The 24,900-nt window shown below is 40.1% G+C and overlaps 1 protein-coding gene across 12 annotated transcripts in view; it reads left to right on the plus strand.

Moving 5' to 3' along the window:
* The first annotated feature begins 219 nt into the window (after nucleotides 1-219).
* The window catches only part of PPP1R9A (protein phosphatase 1 regulatory subunit 9A), a 349,529-nt gene continuing 324,848 nt past the window's right edge, over nucleotides 220-24,900 (plus strand). For 8 of the 12 annotated variants that reach the window (XM_061413473.1, XM_061413477.1, XM_061413478.1 and 5 more), the window contains exons 1-2: nucleotides 1,034-1,114; nucleotides 2,878-4,485. In XM_061413473.1, the coding sequence (XP_061269457.1) occupies nucleotides 3,094-4,485 (1,392 nt within the window). In that variant the 5' untranslated portion in view covers nucleotides 1,034-1,114; nucleotides 2,878-3,093. Of the gene's footprint in view, nucleotides 292-388; nucleotides 671-1,033; nucleotides 1,115-1,492; nucleotides 1,578-2,877; nucleotides 4,486-24,900 lie in introns of those variants that run through there. The other 4 variants (XM_061413476.1, XM_061413474.1, XM_061413475.1 and 1 more) reach the window with 4 other exon arrangements.

Here is a 24,900-nt window from a genome sequence, read left to right on the forward strand (position 1 = left end):
TTGACACATCTTCCACCTTCTTGAAAAATTATCCTTAAAAGTTTCTACTCCATTTTTTTTTTTTTTTTTGAGGACTGGTTTAAAGGTCTTTATTGACAGTCACGATAGATTTTATATTTTGCAGGAAGGCTGTAACACTTCCTGTATTTTTGATGGGGAAAGGAGAGGGTACTGAGCATTTATAAAAGGGGTGGGGGCTTGGGCGGGGGAGTCTGAAAAACTCTTTCCTGACGAGAAAGCCAGAAGAGTTCCTCCTCTCTCTCTTTTTAGCAGTGGCGCCTTAAGGTCAAGGTGGGTGTTAGGTGAAGCTCAGCGGCCTAAGTGGCGGCCATTCTGGATCTGGGCCTAGGGACTGGCCTTGCAGGCCAGGAGCGTGGCCCAGGGTTTTAGATGCCCTGGGGTCATGGAGTTAACTGCAGACTCTGTGGGATGGGGCCCCAAGAACCCAGTTCTCGCGGCTCCAAGACCCGAGCCGAAGGGCAGGCCGTGCCCCAAGCCCGAGGGGCTCTGCGCCCACGGCGCGGGGCTGGGGGCGGGGTGGGGCGGCCTCGCCTCGGGCCGGTGCTTTTCGCCCTCCGTTGGCCGCCAGAGGCTCCCTCTCTCCCTCTCCTGGGATTTTGCTGCCGGGCTCCCTCTCTCTGCGGCCCTAGAGTTAATCCCATCAGCCGAGGTGAGGCACCTGTTACCCCGGGCCTTCCTCACCCCCGCGGCCTCTCCCCCATTCCACCTCGGCTCCGCGGCCGGCCAAACGGCCCGGCGCGGGCGGTCGCACGTGGGCGAGGCCCCTGCCCCGGCCGGGACCCCCGCCCCAGGCCGGCCCGAGGGTGCGAGCGCCTCGGGGCCCGGGCCACCGCCCGCCCGCAATGGCGTTGGGCAGTGCAGCGCGCCTCCCCGGGCCGCCCTCCGCGGGCCGGGCGCGCGTGGGGGCCGCGGCGCGAGTGGAAGCGGCCGCCGCAGCCACCCTCCGCGCTGCGCCGTGAGGAGCGGGTGGAGGGGCGGCGAGCGGGCCGGCGCCGAGCCGAGTTGCGGCCACCGCGGGGCGGGGGGCGCCTCGGAGGAGGGGGTGGGAGCCACGGCCGCCTGACCCTCCCCGCCGGCGGCGGCTCCGGCTCGGGTAAGGGGGAGGCTGTGCGCGGGGCGAGGAGTTGGGGAGGGTGGAGATGAGGAGGAAAAAATCGGGATGTACAAAGGCTGAGTTGCAGGCTGAGGGTGGGGGTGGGTTGCGGTTGGGGAGCGATAGGTTGAGGATCAGAGGCATTATCAGTGGGATCTATTGTCTCCTGGCACTCTGGGACGAAAAACAAAGGGATTTATTAGCATTACCCTGTAATTTTTTCCTTTTTTTTTTTTTAAAATGTGGCTGGGGAGCTCGGCTTTTCCCGAGCCACGCCGGCATCCGCCTGGCAGCCGCCGGGAGCCGCAGCCAATATGTTAGGACTTCAGGTGCTTCTTGGCACAAAGCTAGTCCGCGACCTCCTACCATAGCGCTTGGCGTCACCTGCTCTCCCAGCCCTGCCCCTGCCCGGGGGCCGAGGGATTGCGTCCCGAACCAGGCTTGGGAATCGGCTGCCTCTCAAGTTGGTGTTATTTATGTTTGTCTTTTGTGAGGGCAGGTTTTGAATCCCTCGGCGGCCCCATCGCCCCCGCCCCCGCCTCTTCGGGGTTTGGAATTGGTGGGGGCGGGAGTGGGGTGTGAGGGTGGGGGTGGGGGGGGAGAGTGTGAAGTCTGAAACAAATGTCAGGGTAGAAGGAGATTGTCGATGCCTGACAGAAAAACAGGCACCACACTCTGAAGCCTTTCTTGTTTGTCTGCATGGGCCATGCATGCGTGCTGGGCCAGGAGCCGAGTTTGGTTGGAGACAGTTTCAATGAAAGTGTGTGCTTCCTCATCTGATGGAGCGTGCGGGTGATAGGGCTCGGCCTAATATTAAAAAAAAACAAAACAAAACCAAAACAAAATGAAAAATCTTTAGAGCTACAGTGTCTGTTCCACAGCGGATCTTGAAGTATTTGCTTGCTGGCATATTGATGTAAAATCCAGCTGTGGGCTTGAGGAAACCGGCCAGCATGCATTGCGTTGTATTCTGAGCTTGTAGTAAGTTAGGGGCAAGTGTAATAAACAAATCAGGGCTGTGAAAAGAGGTTTCATGGTCTGTTTACCTTCTGATCGTCACGTTCTCATACATTGATTCCCATGATATTGTATATCCCACTCTATAATTTATAATTCACTCTTAGGAAACTTCCAAATATTTGATATGGTTCTGAACTTAGAGTGAAACTTACTGCCATTTAAGAACGTTATTATGCTTGTTTTGGTCTGAAATTCCACTAGGGTTGCTTTGGGGATGATATAGGTGAGAATATTGGACCAGAAAGAATGGAATAAACCACTGTAGGCATGTTTTGGAGTTTGTAAACATAGATTCTGAACTTTTAATTATGCTTGTGCAAAAAGAATAAGTTCTACCCGATGTAGGGAATCTCAAGTAAATATCATTTTTCTGGATAGTTTGATGATTTCTTAAAGATCTGGGGACTGCTGGTTTCTTTTAAGGTCATTCACAAAACCAACCAAAACTGGGGCTAAAGTATTGCTTTCAAGTGTACTTATGTGTCACGTGTGTGTGTGTATGATTTTGGTGTGTGTGTGATTTTGGTGTGTGTGGGGGTCCTCAAGTTATGTTTGAAACAGTTTTGTTACCCAAGATTGATCAGAGTTATAACTTTTAAATTCTTGGCTTTGAAGTTTCCAGTTCAAAAAGTAATTTCTTAGTTGACATGTGGCTAAGCCACTTTGAAAAATGTATTAATAGTTGACTAAGCATAAATTCAAATAAGTAAATGAATTCAGAAATTCATTCTTTTCTGTTACAGATGAACCTGTAGTCTTGCTTTGAAAAAGCCATTTTGTGTAACTCTTGACTGAATAATTTCCTAATACACCTGTTGGGAGGATCACTGACACAGTATGCCATTTGAGAGGTACTTTTTCTTGACCAGATACTGGTGATTAGAGAAGAGAGGTGTTTTGTTTTTTTGGTTTTTTTACCTGATCATTATGAACATTGGCTTTTCACCCCTGAAGTAAAAATGTTGAAAACCGAGTCTTCAGGTGAACGTACCACGCTCAGAAGTGCCTCTCCTCACAGGAATGCATATAGAACTGAGTTCCAGGCATTGAAAAGTACCTTTGACAAACCCAAGTCAGATGGGGAACAAAAAACAAAAGAAGGTGAGGGCTCCCAGCAGAGCAGGGGGAGGAAGTATGGCTCCAATGTCAACAGAATTAAAAACCTATTTATGCAGATGGGTATGGAACCCAGTGAGAATGCCGCAGTCATGGCCAGAACAAGGGGCAGAGGTGGACCTTCATCCCCGCAGAGGCGAATGAAGCCCAGAGAATTTCTGGAAAAAACAGATGGCTCGGTTGTTAAGTTGGAGTCCTCTGTTTCAGAACGAATTAGTAGATTTGACACAATGTACGATGGCCCTTCATATTCTAAGTTCACAGAAACTCGCAAGATGTTTGAGAGAAGTGTGCATGAGTCAGGACAAAACAACCGCTATTCCCCAAAGAAGGAGAAAGCTGGAGGGAGTGAACCTCAGGATGAATGGGGTGGTTCCAAGTCCAACCGAGGCAGTACTGATTCCTTGGACAGTCTTAGCTCCCGGACCGAGGCTGTCTCCCCAACTGTGAGTCAACTGAGTGCAGTATTTGAGAACACCGATTCCCCCAGTGCCATCATTTCCGAGAAGGCTGAGAACAACGAATACTCAGTGACTGGGCATTATCCCCTCAATTTACCATCTGTTACCGTTACAAATCTTGACACCTTTGGGCACCTTAAGGATTCTAATTCTTGGTCTCCTCCAAGCAAGCACAGTGACGATGCAGAGGATGCTCAGAAGCGTAGCACAAGCCCAGGACTAGAGGTGGCTTCGAAAAGTACCTCTCTAGCTTCTGTGCCCAGTGAAGAGGCGCAGCAGAGCAAGGCAGCCGAGGACCCCGCATCTAACCGGGAGGCTCCCGGCAGAACTGACAGAGACACCCCTGAAGAACCTGGTGCTGAAAGCGAGGCAGTGCCAGAGCCTGAAATCCCTTCACCACAGAACGAACCTTCAGAAGACGCAGAAGCTCGTTTGGTGGAGAGTGAGGCAGCAATGCAACAGAGGAGAGAACTTGCAGGTGATTTCACCTCTGCTGAGGTATCTAGGTTCACCTGTGAAAAGGAAGTATTTGAAGAGCCGCATCATTTTGGGAGCTCCCATGTTTACATGCACAGTGACTATAATGTGTATAGGGTGAGATCCAGGTATAATTCAGACTGGGGAGAGACAGGTACTGAACAGGAGGAGCAGGAAGATAGTGATGAAAACAATTACTGTCAGCCTGATGTGGAATGCTCAGAGATCGCTGGATTGCCAGAAGAAGAAGACATCCCGGCAAACAGGAAAATTAAGTTTAGTAGTGCTCCAATTAAGGTAAGTATATTTTCTTAGTTTGTTTTTGGAGTTGTTTCCCCCCCCCCCCTAAGTTTTTTTCTTCGTATTTGGGCCTAACTGTATGTAGACTAGGACTGACAGCTGTAAAAACTACCAGGTTGTTGATGCACACATGTTGTCTGGTGATTTTAAGAGTTGGGAGTTTTGAGAGCTATTTCTTGATGTGCTTTATAGTTGTGTAAACAGCAATATTGAAGTTGAAGAAGTTTGGGGATTGTGAGATACATACCAGTGGACTGGAGTATGAATAATATGAACCCTGAAAACCAGGAGTGTTAGTTTGAAGGAGAATTACTTCTTTAACTAGTTTTACTTGAAGTTATCCATAAATAAGAAAATTATCTAAATGTAAAGCCTGTAGGATTTGAGGTATCATGTATAAAGGGAGAGTTATGATAACCTTGAAATAATATTCTTTATTTACTTGCTTAAAAAATCTGAGTTATTATCCCTTACTGAAGTTTAAGTGGATTGTGAGGAATGCTGGAACTTTTTTTTTCTACTGCTTCTTGGTAGTGAATGTTTGATTTGTGGAAATATGTTAGCGGACTTAACTACTTAAATTGGAAAGCTATGACTCTAAATAGCTTTGCGTTCAGAATTTGTTATATGGCTTTAAAATGGAATTGTTTGAAAGGATGTTAAATTGATTTGCTGTTCATGGATTTATTTTTACCTCTTAAAAACTGGATAAATGCCAATTGAATTCAGATGCTCTATTCTAATGACTTCACTTAGTTAACATTTGGAATAGAAGAACAGCACACACAAAAAAATACATCCGCAGCAGGTGGTGAAACATTATTAGCTGATAGGGGCAGTGGGGCAGGAGGTGTTTGGTTGAGTATCAGCATCTCTTGGAGTGCTTTTTCAAAGTGTCCTTGCCCATCAGCTGAGTCCCAAGGTACTGGCATGCCCTCTTAGGGGAATCTGGAGGGCTGTGGTGGCAGAGTTTGTAGTTTGCAACCACTTTCTAGGGACTTTTAGCTCACACAGTGTGTGTAGATGATAGATTTGGAATTAGATATGTCATTTTCTTAAATATTCCCCTCAATATCTAAAGCCACTGTCTCTTGTTATTTCCATCTTGTAAAACTATCATAGAAGGCTGTAAGATATGTTATGTATATAACAAAGATAAATATGACCTTTCTGTAACTGTGAAATTCTTTCTTGAAATAAGCTAATAATCTGTGAAATTATTTACTGGTGTTAACAGGCAAACTTGCCTTTCAGTAGTGTAAAGCAAAGTTTTGGGTCAGAATGGGTCATGTCAAGTTAAACTATGTTTGAAATAACTTCTGGAGCTATGAGTCTCGTTTCTAAGGAAACTAGATTTCTTTGCTGCTCTTTTCCCACCTCCCTTTGTCAGTCTCTCCCCTACCCCCAAGTTGTAGGCACTCTCTTTAGAGGACCCTTTCCCTCAGGCCCGTCCAGCCAGCTCCTAAATTTCATTGCTCAAGTCCCCTTTGCAAGTGCTCTCATTTGAGCATCATCTTTCTACCCCTTAGGAAGAAAGCAACAAGATTAAATTGTTACACATCCAGCAAGGCAGGAATAACTGAAATGAACTCTTCAAGGAGTTTGTTAAAACCAGTGACCAACTCCCTAATGGGGAATAGCAGCTTATTAAAATTTATCAACCCAAGTGGAGCACCAGCCTTGAATTTGGGTCCTGTGCTGCACAAAACATAACTGCAGTTATTGGTTGAATGGATTTTAAAGGATTTATCATTGAAACTCGGATGTTCATATGTGAACAAACCAGGGTTTAGGGTAGGATATTTTGAAATTGAAGTCATTTTTTCCTGCCATTGCTTATAACAATAAGCCTCTTAATTTTCACATTACAGACTGTATGTCACATAACAAGGAATGAAATAGAGTACATGCGTTTAATGCTTTCCATCAAGAACATGGATCAAGCATCAGATTTGTGAAAGACAAGGTGCTGTGTTTTAGTGGGCAGTTAACTGCACTAGTTGGAGTGGATTAAGTTTGCAAACAGAAGATCCATTCTTAGCCCTTTGTAATGAATAAGACAATTACTCTTTTCTTGTTCCCATTGTTTAACATGGAAGTGGATTCACTTGGAAATCTTGAGAGCTACTTTTTCACTTGTGGTGGTGATGATGGTAGTGTTTAGATTGTTTTCCAATTAAGATTTTTGCCTCAGAGAATGGTAATAGTGTTTATTGAATGCTTGTCAGATGTCTGCTCTCATGCTGTTAGCTGCAGAGGACACAAAAATCTATAAGGTTACCTCTTTCTCTGTGAGCTTGTGGAGTCAGTTCTTAAGCACATGGCATTTAAAACCCATGAAACACAGTGTAAAAACCTGTGCTGAAGTGTCTGATGTCCTTTGAGTACTTTAACCATTCATGGCTATACTAAATGTGTGGCGTGAACAGTATTCGATAGGGCATTTGGAAGGGAATACACTCAGCCATTCTCTATGGGTGTTTCCTTATTCTTTTTATAAATATTTCTTTATTGGAATGGGAAGTTATGTGCTTTCCAATATAAATCTTTTCCTTTGAAACATAAACACACATCCCTGTTTCAGAAGTAATAGCAAGCATATTCCTTACAGAAATGATCTTTAGAACTTTTACATTCTTTTCCCGATACTCTCATCTTATTCTTCACTAAACATTCTCAACACTTTTGGCCTCTTGTTTTAGAACTTGTTTATGACGTTTATGTGTGTGACAGTGTCCAGTTTCTATTTTAGTTCTTCTGTAGATGTTTTAAATTGATATTTCCCTAAGATGTCTTAATCTGGACCTAGAAAAAAATGTCAAAATAATAGCTAATCTTTCCTGTGTATGTATATCCTTGATATATAATTGTTGATGACTTTTAGAAATGGTCAGATTATTTCTTAATGGGTAGATTAATGTGCTTCATTGTGTCATGGAAAATTAGAATGAAATTAATAATAGAAAATATAAAATCCAACTTTGGAGTATGGAATGAGGGAGTGTTATGAAGATATGCTGATTTGATATATGGAATTATACCTTCTTTCTCAAGAATTTCTCAGAATCAAGGAATTGAATTAAATTTGTCTCAGATAAATCAAAGAAAGGGTGACATTAACATTTTTTTTATTATTATTTCACAACATTTATTGAGTCCTTACTATGTGTCAGGAACAGTGAAATACAATAAATACATAAAATTACCAGAGCTGATGAAGTCAGGAACCGGTGGCCGGTGAGAAGTATACAGCTCATTAAGATCACTTCTTAGGTCATTCTGCTCAACTCTGTTCTTGGATAGTCCAAGTCGTCACTGCAGTCTTGTTAAGAAAGTCATGACCCTTTCTCTGTTTCTGGTAGTCGTAGGTCCTTTAGATTGGTGTTCTTGAAACATAATGTATCGGAAAAAGTGTATTTTTTTAATTCCCAGCAAGAAAAAGTGCTGGATTAGTGTTGAGATACATTATGCTGTACTTTTCTATGTGTTTTCTCAAGTTGCGTGGAGTTTTACAAAGCTGGAGTTGAACGAGAGTCACCAATAGCTGCAATGTTGCTCTAAGCCGTACATGATGGTTGTTGAAAATGGATTTCTTAGCATTCTCTCCCTGTTCTGGGGCTGTGAGTTATTTTCAGGGGGGTACATGAGGGCTTTTATTCAGGATGCTGTTCTGAGCATTATTCTGACACCCAAATTTCTGTCTTTGTGCAGCTTTCTCCAACAGTCCCGCTCAGTGTTTCTAAACTTGAATTCACATTATCAATCACACAGGGACCTTTTGAAATGCATATTACTTTTCAGTAGACGTTTTGTAGGAAATTACCTTGATGCAGTAGTTAGCCTCCGAGTACACTACCAGCTGTCCCAGAGGTATGGAATAGACAGGCTCAGCCACCAAATTAAAATGCTTGAATCATACGATTTATCAAATCAGTTTAAAACACACAGCCAAAAGCAAGAGGAAAACCGTAGGCGTGGTTAGGAGGGGCGGTAGGTTAACGACCTTCAGGAGACTGAAGAGACTGAAAGGAAGGACCTGAGGCCTTTCACTGTTTGTACCTGAATCCTGGGTACACAAAATTCATGTGTCCTGTGTCTCTCACATCAGCCTTTCCCGCTGATGATGTACATGCTTATGAGGACTAGAGTTGAGGAAGAACTCTGCATAGACCTGGGCATCTTACTTCCTGGGATACATACTTGCTGAATCGAAGAGAGTGGGGACAGGTACACTTAGATACAGGTGTAGGTTTACCAGTTTGCCTGCTGGTGAGCCATGGGGGCTATTTGCGTTTCTTGGTGAGAGCACCTGAGGGTCCAGAATAGCCTCATACTGAACGTGCTTGCTGGAAGGCTGATACGGAATGGCATCGCTGTCAGTCCAGAGATGGCATGATAATGGCTTGGTCTTGCCATTCCTTTCTATTTTGGAATATCTTACAGGTTACTGATTTACCTAATTTTAACGTGTCTTGTGACTTTTCTCTTGGTCTTACAAGCTCTCATTACTGTGCTAGCTTACTACCATCAGTGATGATAACTTCTTATGAGTTTCATCCAATCCATTTATTTTCTTAACCTTTATAAACAGAATTTAATATTCCCAAGCAATACCACAAACTCTCACAATAGTAGGTCTGGGGTGAAATTTTGCATTTCTGACAAGCTCTCAGACTGGTGCCGATGCTGCGGATCACCAGACCATTATTTGGAATATGATTTTGAAGTATAATCTTCTGGCTTCTGAATGGGGCTTGTAACAAAATTGGCTCTTTAGATGGGTATGCTGTAGCTGCTTGTATGGAAAAATATTCTTTGAAGCTGAAACAGGTGTAAACTTGTTTCTGGATGCCAAAGTGGATTATGATCTCTAAATTCATAAGGAGTTTGGGTCATTAAAAAGTCGTGTTTTCGACTCTGTGTGGTCTAAATTTTTAATTATAAAAGGACAGGAGGAGAAAGTTCTTGACAGACTCAGAAATTCCATTTCTTTCATTCTTTTGGAAGCCTAAATTTGAAAGCTTCTAGGGGGAGTAAAAGAATCATCATTTTGTATAGCTTGCTTATTTGGATAGCATTCAAACTGAGCTTCCTTTTAAAATTTGGTGTTTTATAAATTATGGTTTATGACCAGGCAAATATGTCAAATGTTTTAATGTTCTGTGTAAAATCAAATAATGAATAGTTACTGAATGACCCCTTTTCTAATACTGCATATGTGTATACTAATAGCTTTTCCCCTCCACTGAAATTTGGTCATTTAATATTTAAATGAGATTCTTTTCTACAGCAGCCTATTACAGATGTTTGCAGAAATTGATTTGTAGTAGAAAATTTTTAAGTTTCTTGCTTTTTGTATCATCAACAATGTTTTTTGTTCCTCTCTAAATTTCCTCACAAAGGATGCTCATTGTTGCAGTAATGAACTTTAAAGAGAAAAGGCTGAATTTGAGGGAAATAACTTTCTATTATGTCGTCCATCCATTGTTTACTTTATTAACCTAGTCACATGCCTGTCAGCAGTAATTTGATTTGAATCTCTTCTCCATTAGATTTTTTTCTAACACCTTCTTCACCTAAGAAAGAAAAAAGACTTCAGAATTTCTATAGAAAAACAATTATATATACAGGATAAATTTTGTATAAGCAAATCAACTGTTATGTTTAGTTCTGAATATCACTTCTTTGTTTTTGTGCTATTATCTAATTTACTTAATAATTTTTCTTAATTTCCAATGCTCTTCATTTTCAATCTTTCATTTTTCTTCTTTTGCTTCATTATGGTCTCCAGTGTTCATTTTGAATAGAAAAAAAAAGTAACTTTTCAAGTAATGCTTCACATTTTTTCTTTCTGGTCACTTTAAAAAATTACCCTTGTTCTAATCGCTTCATCTTGGTTTGTGACATAGAAACTTAAAGATGAAAAATACTTAAGGGTAATCTAGTGTAATTTCCTCCTCACTTCAGTTAGCCCTTCAATAGCATATTGCTGACAGATGATCATTTAGCTTCTGCCTGAATAATTCCACTTATGGGGGGTTTATTATTTTGCAAGGCAAAAGGAAAGTTAGAAGGAGGGACGTGCTGTGTGCGTGTGTGTGTGTGTACGTGCTCATATATTTGCTTATTTTCATTTATCTTTAATTTGCAGTTTTTTATTGAGATCACATTTAAATAACATCAGATTCACCATATTCAAGTGTACAATTCAGTGGTTTTCAGTGTATTCACGATGTTGTGCAGCCAGCACTATTATCTAATTCTGGAATATTTCCACCACCCTAGAAAGAAACCCTGTGTCTGTTAGCAGTCGTTCCCAATTCCCTTTCTTCCCACATCCTTTGGCAAACACTAATCTACTTTCTGTCTCTATGGATTTGTGTCTTCTGGACATTTCATATAAATGGGATCAAGGGCGTGCGTTTTAAAGAGAATGTAGGAGATGCAGTGAGCATGTCTTGAGCTATGTTAAAATTTAGGATACCATGTGGGCAGCAGACTAGAGGAGGAAGGTCTAGAGGGTGAGGATAAAGGACTTTATGGATGGTGACATGTTCTCAAGATGAAGTGACAGGATATGGGGGCCACAAATGTTGCCTGCCTGTTAATGCAGTTTCATGGAGAGAAAGAAGACAGGAACCTGAGATAACAGCAGGATCCAGAAAAGGATGAGGATATTTGTTAACTGAGGAAAAATAGTGGATGGGGCAAAGAGGATGGTCAGAATCACCGCCTAGCTTAGGACACTGCACTTTCTTCACGTAATCTGAAATTGCCATTGATGAAGCTAAGTGATTTCTTCAGCACAGGGCATCTTTAAAATCACAGAAGCGCTGATGCCAATTTTCATCCTTGCTGCTGCTGCTGCTGCTAAGTTGCTTCAGTCGTGTCCGACTCTGTGCGACCCCATAGACGGCAGCCCACCAGCCCCACCGTCCCTGGGATTCTCCAGGCAAGAACACTGGAGTGGGTTGCCATTTCCTTCTCCAATGCATGAAAGTGAAAAGTGAGAGTGAAATCGCCCAGTTGTGTCCAACTCTTAGCCACCCCATGGACTGCAGCCTACCAGGCTCCTCCGTCCATGGGATTTTCCAGGCAAGAGTACTAGAGTGAGGTGCCATTGCCTTCTCCGAAGTTTCATCTTTACATTGGTCTTTTCTAGCACGAAGAGACTCTTGTCATGTTCCCATGACCTGATTTATTTCCATCCTACTGCTCTTATGTTTTTGCTTGTATTATTCTTTTATGTTGATTGGAATTGTTCATGGATGAACTTCACTCTTTATTTTAAAACTTCTTCCCCTTCAGTATTTCAATATGGATTTTATATGCCATTCTGACTATTATCTCTGTAAATTATATATGAAATAAGTCATTTTGGGCAGGCACTTAATTTATTGCACATTGTCAACTAAAGTATATTATACACATCACTTAAATATTACTAACTGATAATGAGAATAATACCAAACGTTTCTTTTTTTCTTTTTTTAAGCTAGTATGGTACACTTTATTTATCTGGCTGTGCTGGGTCTTCGTTGTCCAGGCTTTTCCCTAGTTGCAGCAAGTGGGGGCTACTCTTGTTCAGGTTCTCTTGTTGCAGAGCACAGGCTACTAGCGTGTGTCGGCTTCAGAAGTTGCCCACATGGGCTTAGTTGCTCTGAGTCATGTAGGATCTTCCTGGACCAGGGATCTAACTTGTGTCTCCTGCATTGGCAGGCAGATCCTTTACCACTAGGCCACCTGGGAAGCCCCCCAAACTTTCCTGATATTCTGTAAAGTTGGAGAAGTCTGCGTCTTGAAGCTTTGCTTTTCTTATGTGTAAGTGAGGCTGTCTTACTTGGAATTTTTCACTAGAATCTCTTCTCAGCTTTAACCTCTTGTTATCTTGTATTTTAAACATATTTGTACAGTATCATTGCCATAAATATTTGTGCTATTATTTCAAAGGGAAAAATTTGAACATCTTTATTGAAATGTCAAAATGAAGTTATGTTAAATTGCTCTTGAGAGCGTTATTTATACTATAGATTGTAGTTAAAAACTTTAAGATGATTAAAAGATTAAACCCAAGGGAGTACATTTTGATAGAGTCACTTTTAGAGCAACTCGACTTTTGAAAGTATGGCTTGAACTATATATTAGAACACCTTGCTGAGGAGTCTAAGAATAAAGAAAGAAATGTTTTGTAATATAGTTGCTGACATATTAATTGCTTTACTCACTTTTGTTCTGGAAATAGCTTCACAGCACAGTTCAACACGATTGAGATATTGATAATCTTCTGCATGATTCCCAGTTTTTTAGCCTAACTTGCTCTCTCTTTCTCATGTGCCAATCCTTACAAAAAGGACAATGAAAAGGCAGAGGGTAAAGATATTTGGAAATTTTATATTTATTTAAGAATAAATATTCTTAAATAAATATTAAATAAATATTTAATTTGTTTGGCTGTGCTGGATCTTAGTTGCAGCTTTGTGGGATCTTCAGACTTCCTTAAGACCTGCTGGATCTTAATGAACTCTTAAGTTCAGCATATGGGATCTAGTTCCCTGACCAGGGATCAAACCTGGGCCCCCTGTGTTGGGAGCTTGAGGTCTTAGCTTGGACATCCCTGGAACTTTTGTATTTTAGGAGGAGCAAAGTCTTGTTGCTTGTTTAATATATTACAGAAGGATTTAAAAAAAAAGCACTTGTAGAGTTAAAACTATTGCACAATATATATGTGTGAAGAAAAGTGGTTTTAAATGGACCGGCTCATAGACCTGTTAGCCTTCTCCTGTCTCTTTTTAAGTCAGATAATGAATGAGTTTTGTTCTGGGGGAAGCTAATCTTCCACATTATTTTCTACACCAGCTGAAATACGGTGGCCTAGGTTGGGGCACATAGTGGTTGACAAAGGGTCGGAAAAACGAACAGAGCGGTGACCACGGTGGCTGCCTGGGGAGGGCCAGGCTTGCAGAGTGGGGATTTGGTGTTTCTCCCTGATGCTCTGCGATCGGTGTGACTCCGAAGCTGTGTGCCCGTGTGCCCTGAGTCTGCCGCTGTTCAGTGAGGTACACCTTTCTGTCTCTTCCACTTCAGATCTCTTCTCCAAATATTGCTTTTTAGTTCTCTTCTTTCAAACAATATGTCAGGGATAGAACTTTGTGGAGGGTACATTCATACTGGAAAGTATGTTTAATCTTGATATAAAGATTTTAAATAATACGAAGGTCAAAGGTGCCTGTTTTGAAAAGTTTTCCTTCACTGTCAGGGACCTCAATAGAGGAGGGAGAACAGGTTTATTGATTGGTTTTTAAGGTCCACTTGTGAGTCAGTGCTGTGTTGATGGATTCTTTTTACTCAGCACTTGTTTCAGATAGAATGGATGTGCCAAGTTTTTTTGTAAGAAACAGACATGAATTCACACTTTCATTATGAATCAGCTATTGTATTTTTTAAAAAGAACCCATTCCTGGAGCTACAACTACTGTGTATACAATAAATAAGGAACAGGGGTATACTGTATAGCACAGAGAAATATAGCTATTATTTTGTAATAGCTTTAAATGGAGTGCAGTCTATGAAGTTATTAAATCACTGTGTTGTACGTGTAAAACTAATGTAATATTGTAAATGAACTACACTTCAATTAAAAAAAAAATTAAAAGAAACCAATCCTTACAGGAAGGGCAAAACTTCCTACAGGGTGTCTGACGATCACCTTGGGTACCAGTCTGTAAAATGTAAGAGTTGTTATTATTTTCTGGCCACACCACGTGGTGTGCAGGATCTTAGTTCCCCAACTAGGGATTGAATCCATATTCCCTGCAGTAGAAGCACAGAGTCCTAACCACTGGACCATCAGGAAATCCCCAGAACATAATTATTTTTAAAAGTTTATTCTGTAGGTAGAATACTAAACTGCAGTAATTTAAGTTGTGCATCGATTTTATTTTGGCCACTCCACGGACACAGCATGCAGGATCTCAGCTTCCGGATCAGGAATCGAACCTGTGCCCCTTCAGTGGAAGCACAGAGTCTTAATCACTGGACTGCCAGGGGGAAGTCTGTAGGCTAAAGATTCTAGATAGTTGTGCATCAGTTTTAATATACGAATGCCAGAGCACATGTTTCCTCTTAGAAATTTTAAGATTGAGCACTGATCATTAAAACAAACACACAAACAAGTCTCATGAAAAATAAATGCTGGGCCAGAAATGAAAATGGATGATATAATAGGGGAAGAGAAATGTAAGAATGATGATAACATAGATCAGGTCTTCGTTGACTTTTGATACATGTGCATAACACATGTTATGTTTTGTTTCAACGTTAAATTAACATTGAAAGGGAATTAACTCTATATACAATTTTTTTTTGTCAGCATCTAGAATTATCTATGATTATTTATTTAGGGTAGATTCCTAAAATACTTTAAAGTCGTTGATACACACAGTCTGAATTATTATTCAGAAGGATTTTGTTAGTTTATAATTAGCATTGCACTGCAATGTTTTTCTTATGATTCCTGGTGTTATATATATGCTTTATAGTTTTCAGCTTGTTAGGGTTCTCATAATTTCTATGTATTATATTGACTTATTGGTGATGTTGAATGTTTTCATCTGTTTACAGGCATTTTTTGGATATGAGTTCTGAGTGTTATTTATTGCCTTTTTGTCAGTGATTATTAGTAATAATCAAAGTGTTTATCAAAGTGTTGTCTTGGTAGGAAGTTAAAAGAACTCAGATATTCAATTAATAGTGGAATGGTTATAGTGTAATAAGATAAAGCTGTTATAAATCTTGTTTTATAATTTTTTAAAAAAATATGTGTTTATTTAACTGGTCTTAGTTGTGGCATGTGAAATCTAGTTACCTTACAAGGAATCGAACACCAGCCTTCTGCATTGGGAGCTCACAGTTGTAGCCTTTGGACCACCAGGGAAGTCCATAAAATTTTTGAAAATGAGAAATATTTTGCAGTATACAATCCTGTAGGCTAAAAAGACTAGTTAAATATTTAATTTGCATTTTTATCACAATTTTAATTTTAAAACTGAAAGACTGAAGAAAGCCTAAAAATACATACAGCAAAATGTTAATGCTAGTAATTTCTGGATATAGAAAATAAAGGTGATGTTTATAAAACTATTTACAATTTTCCAGATTTACTAAATTCTCTACAATGATCATATATTATTTTAATTATATAAAAAAAGGGGGATACATTTGGAACGATCAACAGTAACAACTATGTTTTTTATTCTTTTGGCCATACTACGTGACATGCAGGATCTTAATTCCCTGACCAAGGGTTGAACCTACACCCCCTGCAGTGCAAGTGTGGAGTCTTAACCACTGGACCTCCAAGGAAGTCCGTAACAGCTCTGATGTTGACAGAAACATTAAAAAGTACTGTCACAGAGGGATTCTAATAATTAATTTTTAATGGAATTTTCTTTGGAGGTTAATAATGTCACAGAACAAAATTTTGGAGTATAAAGTTATGGAAAACTGAGGAGTGGTATTGGGTTTAAGAAAATGGGTGAACTTTTGACAGTTGAGTTCATTAAGTGCATACTTTCTAATCCTTGGTAAAATTGATCCCATATTTGTGGCTAAGCTTGTAAGTATTATGTGGGACAGGGCTTCCTAATGAATTTTAAATTATGAGGGTAACACTTGCATAGCTTTTAGGTGTTTTCTTTTCAGTTGCTGTTGTGTGTGTTATATCCCAATGTGTTACTTAAAATGTGGGCGTATATTCTGTATCTGAAGTGAAAATTGTTTTGATGTGTAGTTTTACTCAAAACGATAAGTATTTGTTTAAAGAAAGCCTAACAATTCTCCCATATGAGATCATGTCTTTTCTTTTGAATTTGTTAAATTATTGAACCTTAACAGGCTTTGTCTTTCAGAGGCTGAGAACAGAGATGTTAAGTTTAGTATCTTGTCTACATGTAATCTTATGAAAACACTTGGATGCACTCAGTTAAAAATGGAATTTTGTGTCCTAGGTCTCTATATCCTTTTGAATATGTTTTCTCAAATACCAGCCAATATATAGTTTCTTCTTATTGTTCTTTTAAGCAATGTATATTTATTTATTTGGTTGTGCCGTGTCTTAAAGTGGTTGTGGCATGCGGGGTCTTCTATCTTCCTTGCAGCATGAAGGATCTTCAGTTGCGGCATGTGGTGTCTACTTTCTTGTAAAGTAAGTAAGTAAGTAAGTGAAGTCGCTCAGTCGTGTCCAACTCTTTGCGACCCCATGGACTGTAGCCTACCAGGCTCCTCTGTCCATGGGATTTTCCAGGCAGTAGTACTGGAGTGGGTTGCCATTTCCTTCTCCAGAGGATCTTCCCAACCCAGGGATTGAACCTGGGTCTCCCTCATTGTAGACAGACGCTTTACTGTCTGAGCCACCAGGGAAGTCCTATCTACTTCCTTGACCAGGGATCAAACCTGGGCTCCCTGCGTTGGGTGTGCAGAGTCTTAGCCATTGAAAGGGAAGTCCCTTTTCCTGACAGAAGCTTTAGCTGAAAAGATTGATTGGATATATGATTAGAGTGTATGACAGTATGTAATGTTTTTAGTTAGAGTCTAAGGATCAGTTACCCTCAAGCACTGGATAGTGTTACACCTGTGAAAAGCTTTGGGAGACAATGCTGGAGTATATAAATGCTGAGAAAAATATTTGAGGGAGATGGCAGAGTTTTCTGAAATCAGAAGTTAAAGTGTTGCTTTTGGCCTAATCAGATCAAATGATAAATCATACAGTTTTGAGCAATTCCAGCATTTTATAAAATTCTGGTGAAGTCCTTTAAACTGCCTTACTATGTAATCTGATGCTGTCTTATCTTTTTTTATTAGGTGTACTTAAACCGTACTGTGATATGGCTAATAAATTCTATTTGCATTTTATTGAATAATGAGTTTATAATAGTACTACTTAGATATACATTATGTACATAATTATAAGTATTATTTAAAGGAAAGAAGGCAGCATTATTAGATATTCAGTCAAGTTTGAGGTGAGACCTGTGTTTTTCCATTGGGGACTGTGTTGCTTGTAGAATTTTTATATTGCTGGTTCCTTCTCTGAATAATGAGTTCTGTGAATAACATGTTTAAGAGCTCTCAAGAGATTGCTCCACTTTGAAAAGGTAGCAATTAGAAGTTTTAGTTTGAAGTTACTTGGGTTTGGCACTTATTGTTTTGTGAAATTCTTCCCATTAATCTAGAAATGAATCATTGACTGAGTTGATCCCTGTCACTGGAGGATGGTGGAAATAAGCTATAAAGATTGATACAAAATACTTTCAAAGTTGTGGTTTTTCCATATTTTGTGTTTAATGTTTAGGTGATGTATTTGTCAGGGTTCTCCAGAGAAACAGAACCAGTATAATGTATGTGTGTGTTTAAAGTGTGTGTGTGTGTGTGTGTGTGTGTGTGTGTGTAGATAGATATCAAGAAAGAAAGAGAAAGGTAGAAATAGAGATGTTCAGGATTTGGCTCATGTGATTATGGAGGCTGGCAAGTCCAAGATCTGCAGGGGGGGCTGGAGACCCGGGGAAGAACTGATTTTCGTAAGAATTTAAGTCTAAAAGCTGACAAGCTGGAGACTTAGGGAAGCACTCAAGCTCGATACTCAGGGTTTAAGTTCAGAGGCTGTCTGTTGGCGAATTTCTTTTTCCTAGGGGAAGTCAGTCTTTTGTTCTCTTCAGGCCTTCAACTGATTGGATAAGGCTCACCCACATTATGGAGGGAAAGCTAGGTGCTTTACTCAAAACCAACCAATTTAAATGTCTGTCTGACTTTTTGTGACCCCATAGACTAGTCCACCAGACTGCTCTGTCCATGGAATTTTTCATGCAAGAATACTGGAGTGGGTGGCCATTTCTAGGACCCAGGGATTGAACCGAAGTCTCTTGCATCTCCTGCATTGGCAAGTAGATTCTTTACCACTAGCGCCACCTGGGAAGCCCAACTTAAATGATAGTCTCAATCAAAAATATCCTTGCAGAAATGTCCAGAATAATGTTTGACCAAGTACCTGCATACCATGGCCCAGCCAAGTTGACACATAAAATTAACTGTCATGGTCAGGTTTTATTAGTTGATTATTTCCTCTGAAGCTGTTTCAGGAGAAAAAATCTTCAATTTCTCCACATATTTTAGTGGAAGAGTTGTTCTGTCCCTGTCATTCTTAGAAAACTTACCAAAGGGGTTCTCCCTCTTGGGGCAATATGTAGGAGTATTAGTAGTACTAGTACTAGTAGAAAAAAGTACTAGTATTAGTAGGGAAAAGACCACATGTTTTGGAATCAGACCTGAATTCAGATCCTGCTGACGTGTGATCTTCTTAAGAATATTTGTTTGAACTTCAAAGATAGGGACTTTGTTTTATGGTTGGCTGCAGTCCATGGGGTCGCTAAGAGTCGGACACGACTGAGCGACTTCACTTTCACTTTTCACTTTCATGCATTGGAGAAGGAAATGGCAACCCACTCCAGTGTTCTTGCCTGGAGAATCCCAGGGACGGGGAGCCTGGTGGGCTGCCGTCTATGGGGTTGCACAGAGTCGGACCCGACTGAAGCGACTTAGCAGCAGCAGCAGCAGCAGCACTGTCATACTGCCTGGCACGTAGTAGGTACATAACCAGCGTTAGTAACCTCTGATGTCCATCACTGTACTCCTTATTTCTTTCCTGTTCACTCTCCCCACATATGAAGGTCCAGATTGGGAGGATGGAATGATATTTGTAGATGAACAAGGATTGTGTAATTTATTTATAGGTAAAACCCTTCAAGTTAGCAGTGATAAAGGAAAGCTGAGTGATTCTGTTACAGACTGTAATCTTTTCTGACCCCTGCCCTGGCTTGCTGATGTTGTGCTCTCTTTCATTTGGAAAATCTCTATCTATCGCCTGGTGAGATAATGATAGTTTATAAGTAACTACAAACAGTCATTAAAGTATGGTTGCATGAGACATGGCTGTGAAAGTTGAGAGGGGAAGAGTATTCATTTTGCTTTAACTTTATCTCTGCTTTGAGTGATTGCCCAAGCTTGTAATTAGTTGCAAGATAATATAAAACTTGAGGTTCCATATAAAAATTTACAATTTTTACATATTGTATATGTAAATTGTACTTATTTAGAAATTGCATTAATTTGCCACAACATTGGTAACTTGAGTATGTAAACCTATCTATTTTTCTTTATGAAAATTATTGAAAATTTAATTGAAGAAGGCAGTTGAATTATTTCTTATAATTTAGCCTCTTTCCCACCTTTTATTTCCTGACCTGTTTCTTAAAATGTGGTTTCTTTTGTTCTTTTCAGTGATGAGAGAGGAATTCCCTTTTTGGATCACTTCTATTCCCACCCCCTTGATACTGATTTTAGAAATGTTCTTGGTTTTAATTCCAGACCTAAGTCATAATTTTATAATTATTTTGGTAGCAAGTTATCTCATTGTCTGATCAAGTTCTTACTGTGTAAGATTTTTATTTATCCACAGAACAATTTTCCATTTTCCTCAGTGCTTTTAAGTAATTAGTAACAAACTACATGAGGACAAGTAATCCAAGGTCTTCAAATCATATTTGTTCTGCCATTTTATTAGTTATTTGTATATTTTTCCGTGAATTATATTATGTGGAAGCTGTCTAACCATTGTTATTAGGCTAAAATATGAAATAGCTTTGCTTGTTCTTGTAAATTTGTTTATGTATAAAACGTATGTCATTTTCCCTAGGCAGAAATAGCTTTTAATGGCATTCTGAGGAAGAGAATAGCTGAGCTGATTTCTGCATTTTCTTTTTAAACAAAAATGCAATAACCATATTTTAGGGTTTATGTGCATTTCTTGAGACACAAAAATGTTCTATAAAAATTACCTTTTAATGCTTAGTAATGTTGTTAAAATTGAGAGTTCATCATGTTATATGAATGAATTGAGCTAGTACGTCAAATATTATGTTGTTACTGGTGATAATATTCTTTGAGATTAATATGATTACAGCATTCTATAATTACTATTCTGAGCATAAGTCAAGGTTAAGAAATCACTTATTATTCAACTGTTTATAAATACCTGTTTATGCTGCTAGCTGTTTGGAGAAGGATTGTATTCTGAATTGACTGGTAACAGTCAACAAAAATTATTGAATATACTTATATGTTTTGAGCTTGGACTCTGCTATGAGGTTATTATGATTAATGAGATAAGCCCTTGCTCCTCAAGACATTTATAGTCTTGTGAAGGAGATAGAGAAGAAAACATTAAATGGTATGATAATGTATATAGCTATGTACAAAAGACAGCCATATATTATTTATTGTCCAAATGTGATTCTTTCCAGAATAGAAAAGGAGTGAATAATAATTACACATATTTGAGAGGTGGACTAGTCTGAGGTGTATGTTTTTATTTTAAATAAGAGAATAGACCATTGTATAATCTTCTTTGTATTATACAATGTCTAGGGAGACCATATACTTTCTTATCAAACTGGGACTCTTTTTTTTTTTTTTCTTGGCTATATAGTAGTAAATTCTTGTTGCTTATCTATTTCATACATAATTTTTTGAAAGAGAAACAGACTCACAAACATTGAAAAATAAATTTATGGTCACCAAAGGGGAAAGAGAGGGGGAAGGGATAAGTTAGTGGGACTCTTGAACAGTGAAATGAGTGCTGTCTATACTTATATGGAGACAACAGGCATAACCTAGGACTGACCTAAGGCAGCCAGGATACACTGTCACCTACAGATAACAGGGTGCAGAGGCGCTGCCAAGCCAGGGTGTCTGCCTTCTTGAGGAGGAGCAGCATAAGGGAGAGATTTTAGAGGAAGTGATGATACTTAACATTCTAAAGGTGACTAACAATTAGAATTGGGACCTCCTCAGTCCAGGGACGAGCATGTTTGAGATAACTACAAATAAGTCAGAACAGCTGGAGGAACATCAAGGGTGTGTGTGTGTGTGTGTGTGTGTGTGGTGTAAGATTGCAAGCGGGTGGTATTTGTATACTAAGGGGTTGGAAATTGAATGCAAACTATTGGGAGTCATTGAAGAACTGTGAGGGATGGATAACCTCCTCATTGGGCTGTAGTGCCTCTCTCCTGTGAGTGATTATGGAAGGTTGGGGGAAGTTCATTGGTTGTCCATGCCTTCTCTTTCATTCCCTGTGTTCTTTCCAAAACCGTTTATCATAGAACTTTCCAACCAACTTCTGCTTAACCAGCTTTCTAGGCTAACTGGTAGATAAAGTGTACTAACTGTTATCCATGTGAGTGATTCTGACTTGAAGACTACTTTAGGAAGCCTTCCATATTGAGTTGTCGGCTACCTGGGAGTGGTTATGTACATTTCTAAACTTGTTTTTTTTGTCTACCTCTCATCTTTCTAAATGTGTATTTAATTGAATATTAAGTAAATTGATGAAATATGAGTGTGAAAAGCAAGTTTTTTAAAAATAAAAATGTAAATTGAATTCTTTGAAGAGATTTGACGAAGATCACTTTAAAGTCTTACTTTTGAATTTGGTGAGGGTGGTATGGATAAATAAAAGTGAACAAATAACCTAAAAAATGGACTGCTCCAATTACTCTTCGGGTGTCTTTAAGCTTTTGGTACCCTTTAAGAAAGCCAAACTGGCTGTCACAGCCAGTGCATTATGCAGAAAGATAATGCTGATCGTTAATCTGCAGACCTAAACTCAGAGAAGAGGCCCTGGCATGACATCCAGAGAGTGAATGAAAGCACTTTTAGATATCTTGCTGCTGCTGCTGCTAAGTTGCTTCAGTCGTGTCTGACTCTGTGTGACCCCATAGACCGCAGCCCACCAAGCTCCCCTGTCCCTGGGATTCTCCAGGCAAAAACACTGGAGTGGGTTGCCATTTCCTTCTCCAGTGCATGAAAGTGGAAAGTGAAAATTGAAAGTGAAGTCGCTCAGTCGTGTCCGACTCTGTGCGACCCCATAGACGGCAGCCCACCAGGCTCCCCTGTCCCTGGGATTCTCCAGGCAAAAACACTGGAGTGGGTTTCCATTTCCTTCTCCAGTGCATGAAAGTGAAAAGTGAAAGTGAAGTCGCTCAGTCGTGTCCGACCCTCAGCGACCCCCTGGACTGCAGCCTACCAGGCTCCTCCGCCCATGGCATTTTCCAGGCAAGAGTATTGGAGTGGGGTGCCATCGCCTTAATGTAAACATGGTGAAACATGTATCGGTTTTTATGATTTCCCACTTAACTGCCTTTTTCAATTAGTTGACAAAATCATAATCCAGTTTGCTTTGGCTAAAAGGGCATCTTCTTTTTTTTTATTTTATTTTTTATTGGAGGATAATTGCTTTACAATGTTGTGTTAGTTTCTTCTGTATGATAATGTGAATCAGCCATAAGTGTGTGTGTATATATATGTATGCATGTGTATATCCCCTCCCTCTTGCATCTTCGTCCTGCTCCCTACCCCGAGTCCCACTCCTCTAGGTCATCACAGAGCTCTGGGCTGAGCTCCTGGCGTTACACAGCAGCTTCCCACTAGCTATCTGTTGTACCCACTGTAACGTTTTCAGTACTGCTGTCTCAGTTTAACCACCCTGTCCTTGCCCCGCTGCGTCCACAAGTCATTCTTTATGTCTGCATCTTTATTCCTGTAGGGCATCTTCTTGTAGAGAGTATCTGCTCTCAGTTAGGCACTAAGTTGATTGCCTAAATTATGTATTAGAACAAGCAGCTTGCATTCTAGTGGGAGAGATGGGCACCAAAGTCAACAGTTATGAATATAGTGAGAGAAGCGGTTTGATAGAGGTGTGCATAGGGTACTATTGGTATAGAGAAAGGGTCCCTGGGTTCTGGATACAAGTTAGGGAAAGCTTCTAGGGAGAGATGAAGCTCTAGCTGTTTTGAAGGTTTAGTAAGTGTTTGTAGAGAAAGTTGCTGGTGTTCGAGATAGCAGGAAGGCACAGGGAAGAATGGGAAAGCCTGCTGTGTTTCATAGATCTTAAAGTAGTGGAGTACTGTTGGTACAAGGTGAGGTGAGGGCAGATTGGGAAGGCTTCTTTGTTTTGTAGACTTAGAGCTTTGCATGCTTTTCTGAAAACTTACCAGTTATGGAAAGGGAGTTAGAGCATGGGAAGGCATGGTTGAATTTGTGTGTTAGAGAGACCTCTTTGATGGAGGGTAGAAGATGGATTGAAGAGTGGATGTGGAGATGGGAGTCGGGCAGGTATGCGGGAGTCCATGTAAACAGGGATAAGACGTGAATGTTTGTAAGGATGAGAGTTAAGACAGGCAGAGGGCAAGCTGGGGCAAGATGGTTAGACAGAAGATGATGAATTGTATTGTTTTTTAATATATAAAATTAACTTTTAAATACAGACACCATGTGTTCCTGTTTCTTACCTATGTATTTCTCTTTCCCTCTAAGAAATGGCCTTGCCTAGTACTTGGTTTATACACTCAGGTACTCAGCAAATGAGAGGTAGTGAAGGAATTAGCCGGACACAGAGAGGGAGTTGATTTTTTTTCAGTCCAACAGCTACAAAATAGGATGGATGAACTAATGGGTTCCTTTGAGCAAAGACTGTGGATCTGAGGATTGGGTCCAGGTATCTACATCAATGGAGCGGTAAGGAGAAATGAGGAGTACGACCTGAGGAAAGTATTGGGAGCAGGCCCACATTTGGAGGAGCAGAGTATGAGAAAGAGTGATTTGGAGAAGTCTCCAATGAGATTAGAAATATTTTAAGAAGTACAGAGGTTTAACAACCTTCCTGGTGGGTTGATAGATGAAGTACCGAGCTCTGAATAATTCTGAGGAAAGCTGGTGGTATTTATGGATCGAGACTGGGGAAAGAGCTCTTCAGGTCAGGGAAAGTGAGAGAAGTCCAGAAATGTAAAGACATTGACAAATATTTATTTCTGAGAAAGTAGGTTAGTGTTATTGCACCACCTCAAATATATAAGTCAGAGTTGTGTACAAGGTTGGTAGCAGATTTGGAATCAGATTTCAGGGCCTAAAAGAACTAGAACCGTGCTTTAGCTGTCAGCATCTTGCAAGCTAAGCCGAGATTGTTAATATACCCACCCAAAATAGTCCAAGTATGCAGATTGCTGTTACCTTCTGTAGAATTACTTTGCATGGTCAGCTGGCAGTTTTGCTTTTTTCCTTTGCAGATTTTTCTGGTTATAGTATTTTGCCCTCTGATATATTAGATCTATAATGATCCCAAACAAAGGCTCCAGAGTAATGTGCATGAATATTATTCTAAGTTGTAGACCAAATTAGTATTGCTTTCAATCTTCATTTACATTGCAAAAATGAGTGCTCATCAGTAAGATGTGTTTGTTTTCTTTTCGGAAGGCATGGTGAGCTTCAGATGGTATTTTGGTAACTCTTAATACGACCCAGTTGATT

This window comes from Bos javanicus, chromosome 4 (assembly GCF_032452875.1).
Source record: "Bos javanicus breed banteng chromosome 4, ARS-OSU_banteng_1.0, whole genome shotgun sequence".
NCBI classification, from domain to species: Eukaryota; Metazoa; Chordata; class Mammalia; order Artiodactyla; family Bovidae; genus Bos; species Bos javanicus.